Below are 20067 nucleotides of genomic sequence, written 5' to 3'. Positions count from 1 at the left end.
GGACTGATATGAACCCATTCCTGCATGGTTGGTGGATACCATATACTAACATCACGTTCCAAATTTCAATTGAATCAGATGAATTTTGGTCTTCCAAGAGGCTCCGGAGGTCAAATCTGGTGATCGGTTTATATGGGGGCTATATATAATAATGGACCGATGTGAACCAATTTTTGCATGCTTGTTAGAGACCATATACTAACACCATGCACCTAATTTCAGCCGGATCGGGTGAAATTTGCTTCTCTTAGAGGCTCCGCAAGCCAAATCGGGGGATCGGTTTATATGGGCGCTATATGTAATTATGGACCGATGTGGACCAATTTTTTCAAGGTTGTTAGAGACCATATACTTACACCATGTACCAAATTTTAACCGGATCGGATGAAATTTGCTTCTATTAAAGGCTCCGCAAGCCAAATCGGGGGATCGGTTTATATGGGGGCTAATGTAATTATGGACCGATGTGGACCAATTTTTGCATGGTTGTTAGAGACCATATAGTAACACCATGTACCAAATTTCAGCCGGATCGGATGAAATTTGCGTCTGCAAGCCAAATTTGGGTGTCCGTTTATATGGGGGATATACGTAAAAGTGGACCGATATGGCCCATTTGCAATACCATCCGACCTACATCAATAACAACTACTTGTGCCAAGTTTCAAGTCGATAGTTTGCTTCGTTCGGAAGTTAGCGTGATTTCAACAGAAGGACGGATGGACATGCTCAGATCGACTTAGAATTTCACCACGACCCAGAATATATATACTTTATGGGGTCTTAGAGCAATATTTCGATGTGTTACAAACGGAATGACAAGTCGATAGTTTGCTTCGTTCGGAAGTTAGCGTGATTTCAACAGAAGGACGGATGGACATGCTCAGATCGACTCAGAATTTCACCACGACCCAGAATAGATATACTTTATGGGGTCTTAGAGCAATATTTCGATGTGTTACAAACGGAATGACAAAGTTAATATACCCCCCATCCTATGGTGGAGGGTATAACAAGTAAGGAAAGTCTAAAGTTGGGCAGGGCCGACAATATTATACCCTGCACCACTTTGTAGATCTAAATTTTCGATACCATATCACATCCGTCAAATGTGTTGATAGACTTCTACAAAATCTATAGACTCAAAACTTAAGTCGGCTAATGCACTAGGGTGGAACACAAAAAATATGGGAAACATTTAAATCTGAAGCAATTTTAAGGAAACTTCGCAAAAGTGTATTTATTTATTTATCGCTCGATATATATGTATTAGATGTTTAGGAAAATTAGAGTCATCTTTACAACTTTTCGACTAAGCAGTGGCGATTTTACAAGGAAAATATATATGGGAGCTATATCTAAATCTGAACCGATTTCAATACAATTTGGCACACTGGACTATAGTACTACTTGTTCTTCTTGTGCAAAATTTTAAGCAAATTAGGGTAAAACTCTGGCTTCTGGGGCCATATAAGTCCATATCGGCCGAACTATAACATATATAAAGGGTGGTTAGATTGTAAGGGCCGATGTTTAATGTGAACCACACCTAAACGCCAAGTTTTTTTTCCGAATTTTATTTGACATTTCCCTATTTCAGACTTACTCAATTTGATCCATGGACGTCGTGAATGGGCAGAATTCCAAGAAATGGCAACAGTGGATGATCAATTTTCGAAGAAAATCATCTTCAGTGATGAGGCACATTTTCATCTCAGTGGATTCGTCAATAAACAGAATTGCCGCATTTGGGCGAATGAGAATCCAAGAGTGATTGTCGAAAAACCAATGCACACACAAAGAGTGACTGCTTGGTGCGGTTTATGGGCTGGCGGCATCATCGGGCCGTATTTTTTCAGGCAGTTACTGTGAATGGTGTTCGCTATAGTGAGATGATAACGAACTTTTTATGGCCCGAGTTGGAAGATATGGATGTGGACAATATGTGGTTTCAGCAGGACGGTGCCACTTGCCACACAGCTAACGAAACAACGGCTCTTTTGCTCAACAAATTCAATGGTCGTGTTATCTCACGTAATGGCGATGTCAATTGGCCGCCAAGATCATGTGATTTGACACCGTTGGACTTTTTTCTTTGGGGTTATTTGAAAGAAAAGGTGTACGTCGATAAGCCAGCAACAATTCAAGAGCTAATGGATGAGATAATTCGGCACATTAACGGCATAGAACCTCCATTATGCCTCAGCGTCATCGAAAATTTAGACCATCGGATGAAGGTGTGCCACCGAGGTCGCGGCGCCCATTTGGCCGATATTTTGTTCCATACATAATTGAGTAATACCAACATATCATAATAAAAAAAATTACAATAATTTTCTAAATATTTTGTGTTTTATTCAAAATCAACATCGGCCCTTGAAATATTAACCATCCTTTATATGGGAGCTATATCTAAACCTGAACCGATTTCTTCCAAAATCAATAGGGTGCAATTCTGAGCCAAGACACATACGTGTGCCAAATTTGAAGTCGATTGGACTAAAACTGCGACCTAGGTTAGGTTAGGTTAGGTAAGGTGGCAGCCCGATGTATCAGGCTCATTTAGTCTATTCAGTCCATTGTGATACCACATTGGAGAACTTCTCTCTTATCACTGAGTGCTGCCCGATTCCATGTTAAGCTCAATGACAAGGGACCTCCTTTTTATAGCCGAGTCCGAACGGCGTTCCACATTGCGGTGAAACCATTTAGAGAAGCTTTGAAACCTCAGAAATGTCAAAACTTTTTGGTGTTCGGTCGAAGCAGGAATCGAACCCACGACCTTGTGTATGCAAGCCGGGCATACTAACCGTTGCATTTTGAACCTTATTTGAATAATTTTAATTTTTTAAGAAATTCGTCCTTAATGGAATGTAAATGGCGGTTACCTACATTTTAGGTGGGTACTCTTTCATATTAGATCGACAATTTTCTCAGTGTAGAATTGCATATGCATAAATGACTTTAGGCATTTAGGGATTATCATTTGAAATGCATCTCTCACTGTAGCATTACATTGCCTTACTTAGCTACTAACTAAACTATGGCATTCCAAAGACTTTTGACATCTTCTGGAGATTTTATTCGTATTTTGCTTTTACTGCTATTCATTGCTTTCCATCCATTCTGTAAATGGAGAAATGTTAAAAGGAGTGAGTGCATCATTTGTTTGCCATTTGCATGAACTCAACTTACACATCCATACTCAGCTTCAAGAACACAATTAAACACACATCCACACACTCAGAGCTCATTTTGAATATACGCATGTATTAGCATGACCAGAATCAGAATTAAAAGTTTCTACATCATTGTAACTATTAATGCCATACAACGAAGCTTTCAACTAAACTCCCCTATTCACAAATGTCTGAAGGATTTTTCCAACTCAGTGGAAATGAAAGTTGGCTACATAATACACTCATGTAAATGTATGCGCGTGTGTGTGTGTGTTTCCTCAATTTCCTTGTGAGATATTATGCTATGGAAAAAAAATACAACTCTATACAATGTTCTACATATCTTCCTATTTCTCTTGTTTCCTCTCATGCACTCCCTCTTTCCCACTCTCTCTCTCTCTTTCTGTGTGTATAATTTGAACTAGCTCAAAGTATAACGTTCATATGTCGTATTTAAGGATATAGTTAGACAAATTATCACAGAGTATTTCGTAGAATTTTTCTTGTGTTTTACATTCAATTAAACCCAAGAGCCCAACTTTAATATGGCAAAAATGTGTGGCAAACGGTGCTCTGCTATGCTGTGCTTCTCGTTACTGTAGTAGGCCTATTTCATTCTACTTCCTATTCTTGAAACTTTTTTGGTCTTTGCATGCAAACAAGTTTCCTTTGCGTCAGTAGAGTTGGGTATGTAGTACGGGTGGAATGCGCGTATGCGTAATTAATTGAATATTACTCATACGCTTATGGTAGAACTTATGTCAGGTTTCATTTTGATTAAAATTAATTGAATTTAATTATTTTCGTCAAGTAGTTAAATGTACTTATATGTAATATAAGAAGAGTTCTTCAACTCATACATACATAAAAACGCACAAAAATATTCGTATTAATAAACACCAATACACATACATAAATATGTTTTTTATACGCATTACTATCATAAATGGCTTCATGCAATATAGTTAGCAATTAAAGTACATTTTTATAGATCAACATAATTAAGTGGTAACTTAGCTGTATTTTACTATGATCTCAATATACAATAATATAGACCGAATCTTATGTATCCTCCACAATAGATTATATGGGCAAAATTTTAAACAAATACCGTATATCAAAACTGGGGATCAGTATATATGAAGGCTATATGTAATTATGGACATGGACCTCTTTTGCATGGTTAATAGAGAACGTATACTTACATCACATACCAATAAAACCAAGAATCCTCTAGCAAATGAACAACGCGTTTGGTGTTCAGCTACGAAGCTAATTTTTTGCTCAATGAATTCGAACACAATGCATCCTGAAAATGTTACAGTTCGGTTCGGTTTATGGGCCGATGGCATCATTGTACCGTACTTCTTCAAAGATTATGCGAATTGTAACGTAACTGTTAATGGCGAGTGCTACCATGAAATGAGAGCTATCTAACTTATTTGCCCAAAATACAAGAGATTGAATTGCGTGCACGGTTGCCACAGTTGGTAGAATTCTACCAAAACTGGTCGATTTTTTAGTGCTTATTCTACCGGTAGAATTCTTGATGTTTAGGTATATTTTACAAAACAAACAAAATTTCCTATTAACAACGAAGTTTCGACAAAGTTTTCTATAGAAATGAAATTTTAACAAAAATTTCTATAGAAACAAAATTTTGACAAAATTTTCTACAGAAAGAAAATTTTATTTGTTGTTTTGCTATTAACAATGAAGTTTTGACAAAATTTTCTTAAAAACAAAAAATTTTTTGACAAAATTTTATAAAGAAATAAAATCTTGACAACATTTTCTATAGAAATGAAATTTTAACAAAAAATTCTATAGAAATAAAATTTTGACAAAATTTTCTATAGGAATAAAATTTTGACAAAATTTTCTATAGAAATATAATTTTGACAAAAAATTCTATAGAAATAAAATTTTGACAAAATTTTCTATAGAAATAAAATTTTGACAAAATTTTCTATAGAAATATAATTTTGACTAAATTTTCTATATAAATAAAATTTTGACAAAATTTTCTGTAGAAATAAAATTTTAACAAAATTTTCTATAGGAATGAAATAAAGTTTTCAATAGAAATAAAATTTTGACAAAAATTTCCTTCGAAATACAATTTTGATAAAATTTTCTGTAGAAATAAAATTTTTACAATATTTTCTATAGAAATTAAATTTTAACAAAAAATTCTATAGAAATAGAATTTTGACAAAATTTTCTATAGAAATAAAATTTTGACAAAATTTTCTGTAGAAATAAAATTGTGAAAAAGTTTTCTATAGAAATAAAATTTTGACCACATTTTCTATAGAAACTAAATTTTGATAAAATTTTCTGTAGAATCGAAATTTTGAAAAATTTTTCTTTAGAAATAAATTTTGACAACATTTTCAATAAAAATAAAATTTTGACAACATTTTCTATAGAAATAAAATTTTTGACAAAAAATTCTATTAAAATAAAATTTTGACAACATTTTCTATAGAAATAAAATGTTGATAAAAATTTCGGTATAATTGAAATTTTGACAAATTTTTCTTTAGAAATAAAATTTTGACAACATTTTCTTTAGAAATAAAATTTTGACAACATTTTCAATAGAAATAAAATTTTGACAACATTTTCTATAGAAATAAAATTATTGACAAACATTTCTATTAAAATAAAATTTTGAAAAAATTTTCTATAGAAAAAAATTTAATAAAATTTTCTATAGAAATAATATTTTGACAACTGTTTAGCATAGTGCTATAATTTTGGTCATTTTTGTATATACACTGGTTGTGCTAAAATTTTAACCAATGATGTCTCTAACGGTTGCTCTCATTTGCATTCATGTATGCGTATGTGATCAACCACCTGATGCATTCTCATTGCTGTTGATGTTGTAGTTTGCTGAATGTCAAAAAAGAGGACTGAAAAGACAATCAACAAAAGATCAATAGGGCAGTTAATTGTCATCGCTCTTCAACCGTGTACGTAACCCCCCGTGGCTAGTAAAAAGTATACAAAAAAGGGAAAATATATAAATAAATAGACATTTACCAATAAGAAAATAAAAGTTTTTAAACAAAATAACTAAATAAAATTGCCCTATACTTACCTCAGTGTAACCTTATACTTACCTGTGAAAAACCATCATACTTACCCGCTTGTACATATTTTATACTTACCCTAAACTGAATTTACATGAAAAAGAAAACATTTACAAGCTAAAATTGTGAAATAAAATATAACTTAAAAACTAATATTGCACTTTACGTTCATTAAATCTAGTTTTATTGCACATTACATTGCACATTGTAATTAACTTAAACTACTTACCACCTTTGAATTCAAACCTAATTCAATACTTACCTATCCATGAACTTGTGAAAGCTTTGCTATACCTAGTGATACTTACCAATAAATGAAATTGAACTCAATTTAAAGTGTTTTTACAATTGGAAAATCAAATTAATAAACAAAAAAAAGGTTCGTAAGTAAACATTTTGGTCCTTCGAACCGGATGGTGTAAAAAAAAAACACGAATTGGCAAACTTTGGTGAAGTTTTTTGTGAAAAGCAAAGTGAGAAAGTCAGTGTGTTAAAACAAAAAAAGGTCAAAAAAAATCTGAATTTTCGGTTCGATTTACAAAACAACAACAAAAACAAAAGACGTTTGTTAAACACATAACATAAAGTTCACAAACATTTAAAGAAGAACATTCGAGAAAAAAATTGTGAATTCAGTGAATCCGTTGTAACGGAAAAACAAAAAAGGAAAAAACATATTCAACCACCAGACACATCAACACACACGGCTGCTGAGATTTTCGACACACACAAACAAATCCACACAGCAAAGTGAGTACCCCTTTTTGTGTTTTAAATCAATAACTGGCAAACAAGTTAAGGATACCGGGTGAAGCATCTATTGACCCAACTTTCTGGCAAAATCGAGAAAGTTTTGTCCATTTACGCCTGAACCCGTATGTTGCACTTGTTACTTGGAGAAAAATCTTTTTGGCGGTTTTTTGATAGCGTCTGTTGGTTCGCCATATTAATTTATGACACGTATACATAAACCCTTTTTATTGAGACACATACAATCTAGCGACCGGTACATATCAGTGTTTTTTTCTTTTCGTGTATATGTTCGTTGGGAATAAAGTGACTTAAATCGAACTACGTGAAAGAGACGGTAATACAGTTCCAAAGTTTTGAAATCTATCTCGTGTTCCAGAACCGATTTCATAGTGTGCTTGTGCGAGATACATTCTTGGTACACGCAAAAAAGTTTTTCTACATTTTGAGATCCGGAAATAGCGAGTTTTTAATGCTGACCCTAATGTTTTTTCGTCTCTTGTAATGTTACATAGTGGTCCCAGTACATTAAGCCTTCGTTTACCTCCATTTGCGTATGAACTCAAACTTAACTCGGAATTGAAGATTCAATAGAGATCCGTAGACAGCAGTTGTTGGGGATTAATCGACATTTTATAATTTTCACTGTCTTCTTTTTGTTTATACCTGTCGTTTGGAATAATATCAGTAATTTGTGGGAAAGAATTATATATATAGTCGTGTGATACAGGGGTTCTAAACTACGGCTCCCTTTGCAGTGGTTCCCAACCTCAGTTGATTTCAGACCCCATGTGTTCAAGTTGCAGTGGTTCCAACTAGCAGGGACTCTTGTTTACAGGGATATCCCAATTCGGAAACTGTTCGAAATTTCCATTTCTTTGTTCAGCTTCAATTGGCTTTTCGGGTTTGATTTTCACCGCGAGTTGTGGGCTTGTATATTGAGGAAAGTTTCGCCATAATAAAAATCTGTGTGGTTTTTTGATAACTTTCGATTGCCTCTACTCAAGTACAATATATTCGAGATTTGTAAATTGTTCGCTTGAATCAATTTTCACCATTGGGAAATTAACCCTTCCAAAAAATTAGCTTTTGGTAGCAAAGAGGTTTCAGACCCAATTTTACGGCGTTTTTTTTTTTTTTTTTTTTTTGCTTCGTCTTGGCAACGTTTGCTCTCAAACTTTGACGCAAGACATTACCATATACGATGGAGAAAGCAAAAAGTGAAAAGTTCGCAAATAGTTTGAATGATTTAAATGACTATGAAAGTACTTATGCAGTCTCAAAAACAGCAGTTGATATTCATGCTCTTGAGTCAATTCGGGTAGAGGCCACTACTTTATGGTCGAACGTTAAAAAGACCTATTTCAATTGTCGAGATCACGTCCAACAAGAGGGAGAACAACCTATCGACAAGGTAAAACTTCGGACCCTCTATAGTGAAGCTATGGAAACTTACAAGCGTATAATGGCCGCGGTCAATGATGATATATTGGCGTTGAAAGAACAAATTGACACAGACAAGAAAGAAAGGGAATCTCTTGAATCTCAGTCCACTAGTTTGGAGTTTTCGCCAGCACTGAAGCTTCCTCCAGTTGACACCGACACTTTTAAAGGGGGATATACTGCGTGGCCCACATTTCGTGATCTTTTCTCTGCTATTTATATTAAAAATTCGCGACTTAGTAATGTGGAGAAACTTTTTCATCTGACCCAGAAGACTACAGGTGAAGCAAGGGAAGTCATTAGTAATGTGCCTCTTACGAACGAGGGATTTGCGTTAGCGTGGAAGAACTTGACCGACAGGTATGAAAATAGAAGGATGCAAGTCAATGAACAGTTGCATGTTCTCTTTAACTTACCCCATGTCACATTAGACTCCACTGAAACCATACAGAGGTTACAGCGGACAGTTAATAGTAGCATTCAGACCCTTGAGACACTTGGAGTTGAAGTGAAGGAATGGGACCCGATTTTAGTTTACATTTGTTCATCCAAATTACCAAGACCTTTTCTGGAAGAGTTTGAGAGTTCATTGGATGATTGTAAATCTCTTCCGAAATGGACAACATTTGATACGTTTTTGACACACAAATTCAAAACGTTGGAATCGGTTGGCAACATCAAACCACATTTTAAAAAGCCAACTCAGAATAAACCCGAAAACAATCGTTTTAAATTAGGTCCAAATAAATTCGTCAACAGTTTCCAGACCAATATTTCACAAAGGTCACAAGGTAGAGTTGGAAGAAATAAAGCTAGCTCAAGACCCGCGACAATAAGCCCTGACCCGAATATTCTAAATTGCCAACTCTGTAAAGCGGTCCACTTTATTCGAGATTGTCCACGGTTTATTGAAAAGAATGTTAATGATCGTATACACATTGTTAAAGTTTCACATCTTTGTTATAATTGTTTATCGTCGAGCCACGGGGTAAAAGAATGTAAAAGTAAATACGGTTGTAGGGAATGCAAGATGCGTCATCACACGATGTTACACAAGGGTACCGAGACCCAAACAAGTTCTTCAGACACAAGAGATGTAGCACGACCTAGTACTAGTGCTGCAGCACTTAGTACACAGATACAGTCCGCTCCTCCTGTAGAGAACAATATAACTTCGTTGACCCTTCAGGATAATCAGCATCCTTGTGGAACGGTACTTTTTACTGCCTTGGTACTAATTGAACATCGTGGACAATTATTTGAGGCCAGAGCTATAATTGATTCTAGATCTCAGTCCACATTCATTTCAGAGAAAGTTAAGAATAAATTAAATCTGCCAACTAAAAGAAATTTAATACACGTCACGGGAATTAGTCAAGAGGTGGCAGAAACATCCACAAAGTCTTGTCTTTTCACTTTACGATCACGTTTCGACCCCAATTTTGCCTTAGACGTTTGGGCACCAGTTTTGAAAACCCTCCCTTCACATTTACCGCCACGAAACTTAGCTGTAACAGGGCTAAATGAAGTAGCTAACCTTGATTTAGCCGACCCTAGATTTCACATTAGCCAACCGGTGGATATGCTTATAGGCATGGACATTGGTCCTTTAATTTTCGAGATGGGGACCCCTATGAGATCCATCGGTACACTGATCGCTCAAAAAACAATTTTCGGGTGGATCGTTGGAGGGCCAATAGTACATCGAGCCTTCAACGATAACCGAATTGTATTACATAACACAGTTTCAATTGAAAACATTATCACGCGCTTTTGGGAGGTGGAGGAAATTCCAAAAAAGATCTTAAGGTCAGAGGAAGACACATTCTGCGAAACGAATTTTAGACGCACTACTAGGCGTAATGAGTTTGGAAGATACATCGTGACCCTACCTTTTAAAAGTTGTGAAGAGCTGGGAAGCTCTCGTAACATCGCAATGGCACAATTCTACAGAATGGAACGAAAATTGTTGAGAACCCCCGACATAAAAGAACAGTACGACAAAACCATATTAGAATATTTGGAGCTTGGTCATATGAGGAAAATTGCAGCCCATGAATTTGCTAAAACTCCAAACTATTATTTGCCACATCATGCAGTGATCAAACCTGATCGTCTTACAACGAAACTGCGTGTGGTTTTCAATGCCTCTAGTCCCTCTTCTAATAGGCGCAGTCTTAATGATAACTTGTTTGCTGGACCTATTCTTCAGCAAGATCTTGTTCTTCAAATTTTGAAATGGAGGTTTTTTAAGTATGTTTACAATGCCGATGTTACAAAAATGTACAGACAGATTCTTCTGGACCCTTCTCAGACACAATTCCAGCGCATACTCTTTAGGAAATCACCCACGGACCCACTGGAGGAATTTGAACTCCTAACGGTTACCTTTGGAGTAAATTGCGCTCCATTTCTTGCAATCCGAACACTTCTTCAACTTGCGGAAGATGTGTTGGACTCATACCCCTTGGCTTCCAAAATCATTCGTGAAAATCTTTATGTTGACGACGTTTTAGCTGGTGCACATACTATCGAAGACGCTATTAGATCACGAGAGGAATTGATTTCGGCTTTAGACTCGGCTGGGTTTCAACTTATGAAATGGACGGCCAATCACCAAAAAATTATCCAAGGGTTACCTACGGAACATTTACTTCCAGTGAATTGGTTAGACTTGTCGGAGGATTCATCCACAAAGACTCTGGGTGTTAGGTGGAATATTTCGGGAGATTATTTCACTTTTAATCAGCCTACAATCGAGATTAGGAAAAATTATACGAAACGAGATGTTCTGTCCACTATTGCCAAATTATTTGACCCTTGTGGTTGGTTAGCACCGGTAGTTGTCGTAGCCAAGTTAGTAATGCAGCAGGTATGGCTTGACAAAATCGACTGGGATGACCCACTAAAAGCCATCACCTTAATGAATTGGAACAAGTTCGTAAAAACCAGTAGCCATATAGAAACTGTAAAAATTCCAAGATGGATTCATTATGTACCCTCTTCACTAGTACAGATTCACGGTTTTTGCGATGCATCTGAGATTGCGTATGCTGCTACATTGTACATTAGGGTGGAACATAGTACAAACCAAGTTGACACTCATTTATTGGCCGCCAAGACACGAATAGCACCTATTAAAAAACTTTCCCTACCAAGACTCGAATTGTGCGGGGCGGTGTTATTATCAAAATTAGCCTCTTCCATTATTTCCAATCTCCAGATTTCAGACTTTACGACACACTTCTGGACTGATTCAACTATTGTATTAGCCTGGTTGAAGAAGCCTCCTTGCTCTTGGAGCACTTTTGTGGGAAATCGAGTTTCCGAAATCCAAGATACGTTTGCGAATAGTCAATGGAGTCACATAGATTCCGAAAACAATCCGGCTGATTTAGCTAGCCGGGGTTGCACACCACAGGAACTTCAACGTCACAATTTGTGGTGGCATGGACCAGAGTGGCTGAAATGGCCAAAAGAGCGATGGCCTATTTGTGAAGGCATCAATGATACAAACTTAGAAGCCAAAGCAGTAAAAGTCCTAACGACCACCACATTTGAAGATCCATTGTATAGATTTTCATCGTTGTCGCGAGCTTACCGCGTCCTGAGTTATGCTTTAAGGTGGTGGAGAAACACAGGCTCAAACCGACAGCATCTGAGGCTACCATCAGTTGAAATAACGCCGGAAGAAATTCACGAGGTAAAACGACGCTTGCTCAGAATGACACAGAGACAATATTTTCCCAAAGAATATAATGATTTAGAACAAAAAATTAGGATTTCACCCGACAGTGCGTTGCTTACAATGAACCCTTTTTTAGATCAACATGGTATTATGCGAGCTAATGGGCGCCTTGTTCAGTCACCCGTTTTAACGTATAGTGAGAGACATCCTATTCTGTTGCCATATGAGGCACGGTTAACTCAACTTCTAGTCGAATTCACACATAACATAACTATGCATGGGGGAAATCAGCTTATGACCCGAGTTTTGAGATCTGAATTTTGGATCTTTCGTCTAAAGCCACTTGTAAAGAAGATAATTCATAATTGCAAAATATGCATCTTGTTTAAACGACGTAACCAATCTCAAATTATGGCCTCGTTGCCTCCACAACGTTCACTACTTTCGCGACCCTTCACAAATACCGGGGTAGATTTTGCCGGTCCGGTCGACATTAAAAACTATAAGTCCCGTGGGTGCCTAATTACGAAGGGCTACATTTGTATTTTTGTGTGTTTTGCGACAAAAGCGATCCACTTGGAAGCGACGACTGATCTGTCCTCTCAATCGTTTCTTGCGGCTTTTGCACGTTTTATTGCTCGTCGAGGTTGTCCTTCATGCGTCTATTCAGATAATGGAAAGAATTTTGTAGGAGCGGTGGAGCTCCTCAAAAAGGATCGTCTTGAATTTCTTAAAACCATACAGACCCAAACTCTTAGCCAATACTCTCACCAAGATCTCGCATGGCAATTTATACCTCCTGGAGCTCCGCATATGGGAGGCTTGTGGGAGGCGGGAGTGAAGTCTCTAAAATCCCATTTGCGCAAATCTATTCCGAAAATGAGTTTCACATTTGAGGAACTCACCACAGTGTTGGCTCGTATTGAAGCCTGTTTAAATTCCAGACCCTTGTGCAGGTCTAGTGAAGATCCAAACGATTTCTCGGCATTGACCCCAGGCCACTTTTTGATTGGCACGTCAATGCTGGCGCCATCTGAGCCCAATTTTTCGGATCAAGAAGTAACATTAGCAAATAGATGGAAACGGCTTAAAATAATTTCGCAGTATTTTTGTTTGAGGTGGAAAAATGAATATTTAAATGAATTACATCGTAGGACAAAGTGGAAATACCAGCAGGAGAATCTTAAGGAAAACGACCTTGTTGTGATACGTGATGACAGATTTCCTCCAACAGACTGGTTAATGGGTCGCATTGAAAAAACATACCATGGGGTTGACGGCAATGTACGGGTCGTCGATATACGAACGTCGAACGGAACAGTAAACAGACCCATCACAAAAATTGTCAAATTGTTTTCCTCCTGACTAGGGTACTTTTCTCTAAACAAACAAACTTGGTACTCGCAGCGGTTTTTAATTACAGATATGGCAGCCTACTTACCACGACCAGAGTCTCGCGATGAGCGCCGCGGTCGCGAGCGGGGAGGTAGATCTGATGAAAGGCCACATACCTTAAACAGACAACGTTCGGTCAGTCGTCGAAATGGGCATGTGGACTGGAGAGGAAGACCCACGTCATGGCAATATTCATGCGGCATCTGCCAGGAAGATCACGCTCTGAACACATGCCCTCGGTTCCGTGAAAAGAATCCGTCGCAAAGGTACGAGACGGTAGAGCGTCGTGGATATTGCCGGAACTGTTTGGCACGGAGCCACTTGGCCCCGGACTGCCCCTCACTCACCGGCTGCCGTCACTGTAACCGGCGTCATCACTCTCTACTACATGGAGCCCCTCAGTTTGAAGACCCTTTGCGGCCGGCTCATCTCTTTGAGGATAATGTCATCGCTGCCGCCGCTCCGCCGGCTAATCCAGTCCCATTCAGGTGGGACCTGGTCTTTGTACCAACAGCCATGGTACGGGTATCTGAGGACGAGGTTGACCGGTATACCACCATACGCGCCGTTGTCAGTCAATCGGCAACTATGACACGAATAGCGTATTCAACTTTACGTCGAATTGGACTGAGGTCGTTCAACCATCGAGGGCAGCGGTTCACTACATTCAGGTTGATGCCTCGTAGTACTAGTGGAACGTGGGCTTTGAGGGTTAATGCCCTTATTACAGATGAATTGCCTACTAGACCCTACTCTGACCCTATCTTAGAAGACCCGACCCGAGACCTCGCCCAGGATACTTTAGCCGACATGGACCCTCGATCAAATTCACCTATCGATCTGGAACTTGGTGCTGATGTTTACCCCGCTCTTCGAAGAGATGGACACGTATTTACGGGCCTTGGCGACGTTCATGCATACCTCACAACACTCGGCTATGTCTTTGCGGGGCCTATTAGAAATATGCCGAGGGACTGAAGCTGTCACCAACATCTTTTCAAATAACACTGGTCACGGGGGGGCGGGATGTTTAGCATAGTGCTATAATTTTGGTCATTTTTGTATATACACTGGTTGTGCTAAAATTTTAACCAATGATGTCTCTAACGGTTGCTCTCATTTGCATTCATGTATGCGTATGTGATCAACCACCTGATGCATTCTCATTGCTGTTGATGTTGTAGTTTGCTGAATGTCAAAAAAGAGGACTGAAAAGACAATCAACAAAAGATCAATAGGGCAGTTAATTGTCATCGCTCTTCAACCGTGTACGTAACCCCCCGTGGCTAGTAAAAAGTATACAAAAAAGGGAAAATATATAAATAAATAGACATTTACCAATAAGAAAATAAAAGTTTTTAAACAAAATAACTAAATAAAATTGCCCTATACTTACCTCAGTGTAACCTTATACTTACCTGTGAAAAACCATCATACTTACCCGCTTGTACATATTTTATACTTACCCTAAACTGAATTTACATGAAAAAGAAAACATTTACAAGCTAAAATTGTGAAATAAAATATAACTTAAAAACTAATATTGCACTTTACGTTCATTAAATCTAGTTTTATTGCACATTACATTGCACATTGTAATTAACTTAAACTACTTACCACCTTTGAATTCAAACCTAATTCAATACTTACCTATCCATGAACTTGTGAAAGCTTTGCTATACCTAGTGATACTTACCAATAAATGAAATTGAACTCAATTTAAAGTGTTTTTACAATTGGAAAATCAAATTAATAAACAAAAAAAAGGTTCGTAAGTAAACAACAACATTTTCTATAGAAATAAAATTTGGACAAATTTTTCTATAGAAATATAATTTTGACAAAATTTTCTATAGAAATAAAATTTTGACAAAATTTTCTATAGAAATAAAATTTTCTGTAGAATTGAAATAAATTTTTTGACAAAATAGAATTTTGACAAAATTTTCTATAGAAATAAAATTTTGACAACATTTTCTATAGAAATAAAATTTTGACAAAATTTTCTTTAGAAATAAAATTTAGATAAAATTTTCTGTAGAATTGAAATAAATTTTTTGACAAAAAATTCCATTGAAATAAAATTTTGGCAAAAAAATTTAGAAAAAAATTTGATAAAACTTTCTATAAATATAAAATTTTGACAAAATCTTGTCAAAATGTTCTATAGAAATAAAATATTGACAAAATTTTCTATAGAAATAAAATTTTGACAAATTTTTTTACAGAAATAAAATTTTGACAAAATTTTCTATAGAAATAAAATTTTTTGATAAAATTCTTTTTGACAATCTTCAAAATATTTTCTATAGAAATTAAATTTTAACAAAAATTCTATAGAAATAAAATTTTGACAAAATTTTCTACAGAAATAAAATTTTTACAATATTTCCTATAGAAATAAAATTGTGATAAAATTTTCTACAGAAATAAAATTTTATTTGCTGTTTTGATTTCAGCTTAAAACCATGCGTTGACTAAGCTACAAGAGTAGCTTAACCAAGAGAGGAAAAGTATATTTGTCAAATTTATGTTGGCAAAGCCTCACCAGTATCCCTTACTTGCAGCGCAAACTCAGAATAAATTCGAATAATTCACAAAACGCAAAGTGAATTATACTTGAACTTCCCGGAAAGGGTATCGATAGCCGGCTTTGTACAAATATTTATGCAAATATTACAGTTTTTCTTACACTATTTTGGACAATATTTTCTATAGAAATTAAATTTTAACAAAAAATTCTATAGAAATAAAATTTTGACAACATTTTCTATAGATATAAATTTTTGACAAAATTTTCTATAGAAATAAAATTTTGACAAAATTTTCTATAGAAATAAAATTTTGACAAAATTTTCTATAGAAATAAAATTTTGACAAAATTTTCTACAGAAATAAAATTTTGACAAAAATTTCTATAGAAATAAAATTTTGACAACATTTTCTATAGAAATAAAATTTTCACAAAATTTTCTATAGAAATATAATTTTGACAAAATTTTCTATAGAAATAAAATTTTGACAAAATTTTCTGTAGAAATAAAATTTTGACAAAATTTTCTATAGAAAAATAATTTAAAAAAATTTTCTATAGAAATAAAATTTTGATAAAATTTTCTATAGAAATAAAATTTTGACAAAAATTTCTATAGAAATAAAATTTTGACAAAATTGTCTACAGAAATAAAATTTTTACAAAATAAAATTCTAAAGAAATAACATTTTAGCTGTTGTTTTGATTTCAGCTTAAAACCATGCGTTGACTAAACTAAAAGAGTAGCTTAACCAATAGAGGAAAAGTATATTTGTCAAATTTATTTGGGCAAAGCCTCACCAGTATCCCTTACTTGCAGCGCAAACTCAGAATAAATTCGGATAATTCACAAAACGCAAAGTGAATTACAATTGAACTTCCCGAAAAGAGTATTTCGATAGTCGGCTTTGTACAAATATTACACTTTTCCATTTTTCTTACACTATTTTTGACAAAATTTTCTATACAAATAAATATTTTGACAAAATTTTCTATAGAAAAAAATTTTGACAAAATTTTCTATAGAAATACAATTTTGACAAAATTTTCTATAGAAATAGAATTTTGACAAAATTTTCTATAGAAATCAAATTTTGACAATTTTTTCAAAATTTTGACAACATTTTCTATAGAAATACAATTTTTGGCAAAAATTTCTATTAAAATAAAATTTTGACAAAATTTTCTATAGAAATAAAATTTTTTGATAAAATCCTTTTCGACAATCTTGAAAATATTTTTTATAGAAATTAAATTTTAACAAAAATTCTATAGAAATAAAATTTTGACAAAATTATCTACAGAAATAAAATTTTTACAATATTTCCTATAGAAATAAAATTTTGATAAAATTTTCTACAGAAATAAAATTTTATTTGCTGTTTTGATTTCAGCTTAAAACCATGCGTTGACTAAGCTACAAGAGTAGCTTAACCAAGAGAGGAAAAGTATATTTGTCAAATTTATGTTGGCAAAGCCTCATCAGTATCCCTTACTTGCAGCGCAAACTCAGAATAAATTCGGATAATTCACAAAATGCAAAGTGAATTATACTTGAACTTCCCGAAAAGAGTATCGATAGCCGGCTTTGTACAAATATTTATGCAAATATTACAGTTTTTCTTACACTATTTTGGACAATATTTTCTATAAAAATTAAATTTTAACAAAAAATTCTATAGAAATAAAATTTTGACAACATTTTCTATAGATATAAATTTTTGACAAAATTTTCTATAGAAATAAAATTTTGACAAAATTTTCTATAGAAATAAAATTGTGACAAAATTTTCCATAGAAATAAAATTTTGACAAAATTTTCTATAGAAATAAAATTTTGACAAAATTTTCTATAGAAATAAAATTTTCACAAAATTTTGACAAAATTTTCTATAGAAATAAAATTTTGACAAAATTTTCTATAAAAATAAAATTTTGACAAAATTGTCTATAAAAATAAAATTTTGACAAAATTTTCTATAGAAATAAAATTTTGACAACATTTTCTATAGAAATAAAATTTTGACAAAATTTTCTATAGAAATAAATTTTTGACAAACTTTTCTATAGAAATAAAATTTTGACAAAATTTTCCATGACTATAAAATTTTTTTAAAAATTTTAATTTTTGTTTTATTCATACGATATCGGCAGAAATGTTGTAAAGGACATGCGAATATTTGTGTAGGCGGATGAACCATTTAAGGCGCAATCGCGGTCAACATATGCCTGAAATAAATTTCGAACATTAAATTATATGGACCGTAATCTCGATTCAAATAAAGTTTTCATGCATTTCGCTGAGTTTTATATTTTTCTCTTTAATTCTTTGTAGCTCTTAAAAATCCACTGTTACTTGTACAAATTCGATAGTTTTTTTGGAAGTTAGCGTGATTTTAACAGAAGAAAGGACATTGCATTTACATTACATTTTCTTTATGGGGCCTAAGACTAATAATTCGATGTGTTACAAATGGAATAACAATATTAGTTTAACACCGTATGGTGGAGGGTATAAAAGGCATAATGCTTTCGTGAAATTAGAAGTTCTTTATATCATTTAAATGTTTATAATGAAACCGAACTAATTTATATTTATTTTTCTTTATTTCAGGTAAGCAACACTTATATGTTACAGCAGACACACTGGTTACAGGCCACATGTTAAGTAAGATAATAATTGGTTTCCTTTGATAACTCCTTCCGCGGTAGGTCTGATATAGATCAAAATGTGTATGGTTTAGAGAAATTGTATCGATCAATCGATATTTTGGTGATTGATACATATATAAAACACGTCTTCGCTAGAAATGAAAAGTTTGACGCTTTGACAATGCATTGAAATCGTCAAAATTCACTTCAAACAGATGAGAATCTTGCAATTACAGTTAATTAAATTCCATCGAATAATAACCTTAATTGTTGAAGCCCATTTCCACTTCACTGGACATGCCGTCAAGTTTAGGCTATTAAAAACATAGGATAGTCACTTTGCAATTTAGTCAGGTATGAGTGATCGTGGTGACATTTGGCTTATATAGTTTTTAATTATTAACGACATAACATAATAATCATTAGTACACCCCCGATTATTTAGCTTTAAAGATTACATATTTTTGTTTGAAACTAAAATAAAACCTGTCAGTGGAAATTCCTTTATATTAGGTTGCTAGTCGATGAGAGAAGAAACCCTGTAAAACATGTTTTTTTTTGCTAATGTCTTCGCTCGAATAAAACAGAAATCAATCCTTTTTTCTATACACAATTTCATATATTGGAAAATTAATTATTTTTTTACTACGTAGATTCGCGCTAGTTTCTGATCTGATTCCATATCATTGCAATACGTCATATTATGCATTCTTTTTTATTTTTAAAAAAAAATTAATAAAAACTAATTTTTAGTGTTACTCAATACTCATGCCAACCCAATTAATTTCCCTCTGATGATAATTTCCAGTTCAATAAATGGATTTAAATGATATAGAAAATATTCTGGCGGTATGCTAATATAGCCAATTACATGATATCAAAGTGTAGATTAGTTATATTTTGAAATTCACTTAATTAGAATGCATTGCATTTTATAGAACTTCATTAGATGTGGCCACAAAACCACATCATTTGCACCACCACGACAACATATCCACACCATGTTGGCTATGTTATATTTACCACACAAAGAGAATGCTAATGTTGGTCTACTATGAGCTACAAAAGAAAATCTATGAAATTATATAAAATTAAGATATACATGGACTAAATGATTAACAGTGTGTTTGTAGGCGTAGGTACACTACTCAAGTAAGATGTTTGGTATACCAAAACCATATTAACTCAGTAATCTAAGGAATCTTCAAACTAACCGATATATTTAAAAGACCACAGGCCCAAGTAGAATTTTCAATGATCACAAATTTAAAACTTTTCAAAAACTATGAAGTGCAACAAAAACAATTTTTATTAAGGTATAGGAGA

General features: G+C 34.3%; 3 protein-coding genes across 11 annotated transcripts in view; 2 read left to right on the top strand and 1 right to left on the bottom strand.

Moving 5' to 3' along the window:
• The window catches only part of tmod (tropomodulin), a 545171-nt gene that overhangs the window by 273008 nt on the left and 252096 nt on the right, over nt 1-20067 (top strand). The gene's annotated exons all lie outside the window — the stretch shown is intronic.
• Nucleotides 1-20067, bottom strand: part of LOC142219438 (uncharacterized) — a 91401-nt gene that overhangs the window by 11328 nt on the left and 60006 nt on the right. The gene's annotated exons all lie outside the window — the stretch shown is intronic.
• Nucleotides 6906-14534, top strand: LOC142219880 (uncharacterized). The gene is made up of 2 exons (XM_075288648.1): nt 6906-7030; nt 13585-14534. The coding sequence occupies exon 2, from the start codon at nt 13587-13589 to the stop codon at nt 14532-14534; it is 948 nt and encodes a 315-aa protein (XP_075144763.1). The 5' UTR covers nt 6906-7030; nt 13585-13586.

The sequence above is a fragment of the Haematobia irritans genome, chromosome 1 (genome assembly GCF_050003625.1).
Source record: "Haematobia irritans isolate KBUSLIRL chromosome 1, ASM5000362v1, whole genome shotgun sequence".
NCBI lineage: Eukaryota > Metazoa > Arthropoda > Insecta > Diptera > Muscidae > Haematobia > Haematobia irritans.
This window is presented reverse-complemented; position numbering and strand designations above follow the sequence as displayed.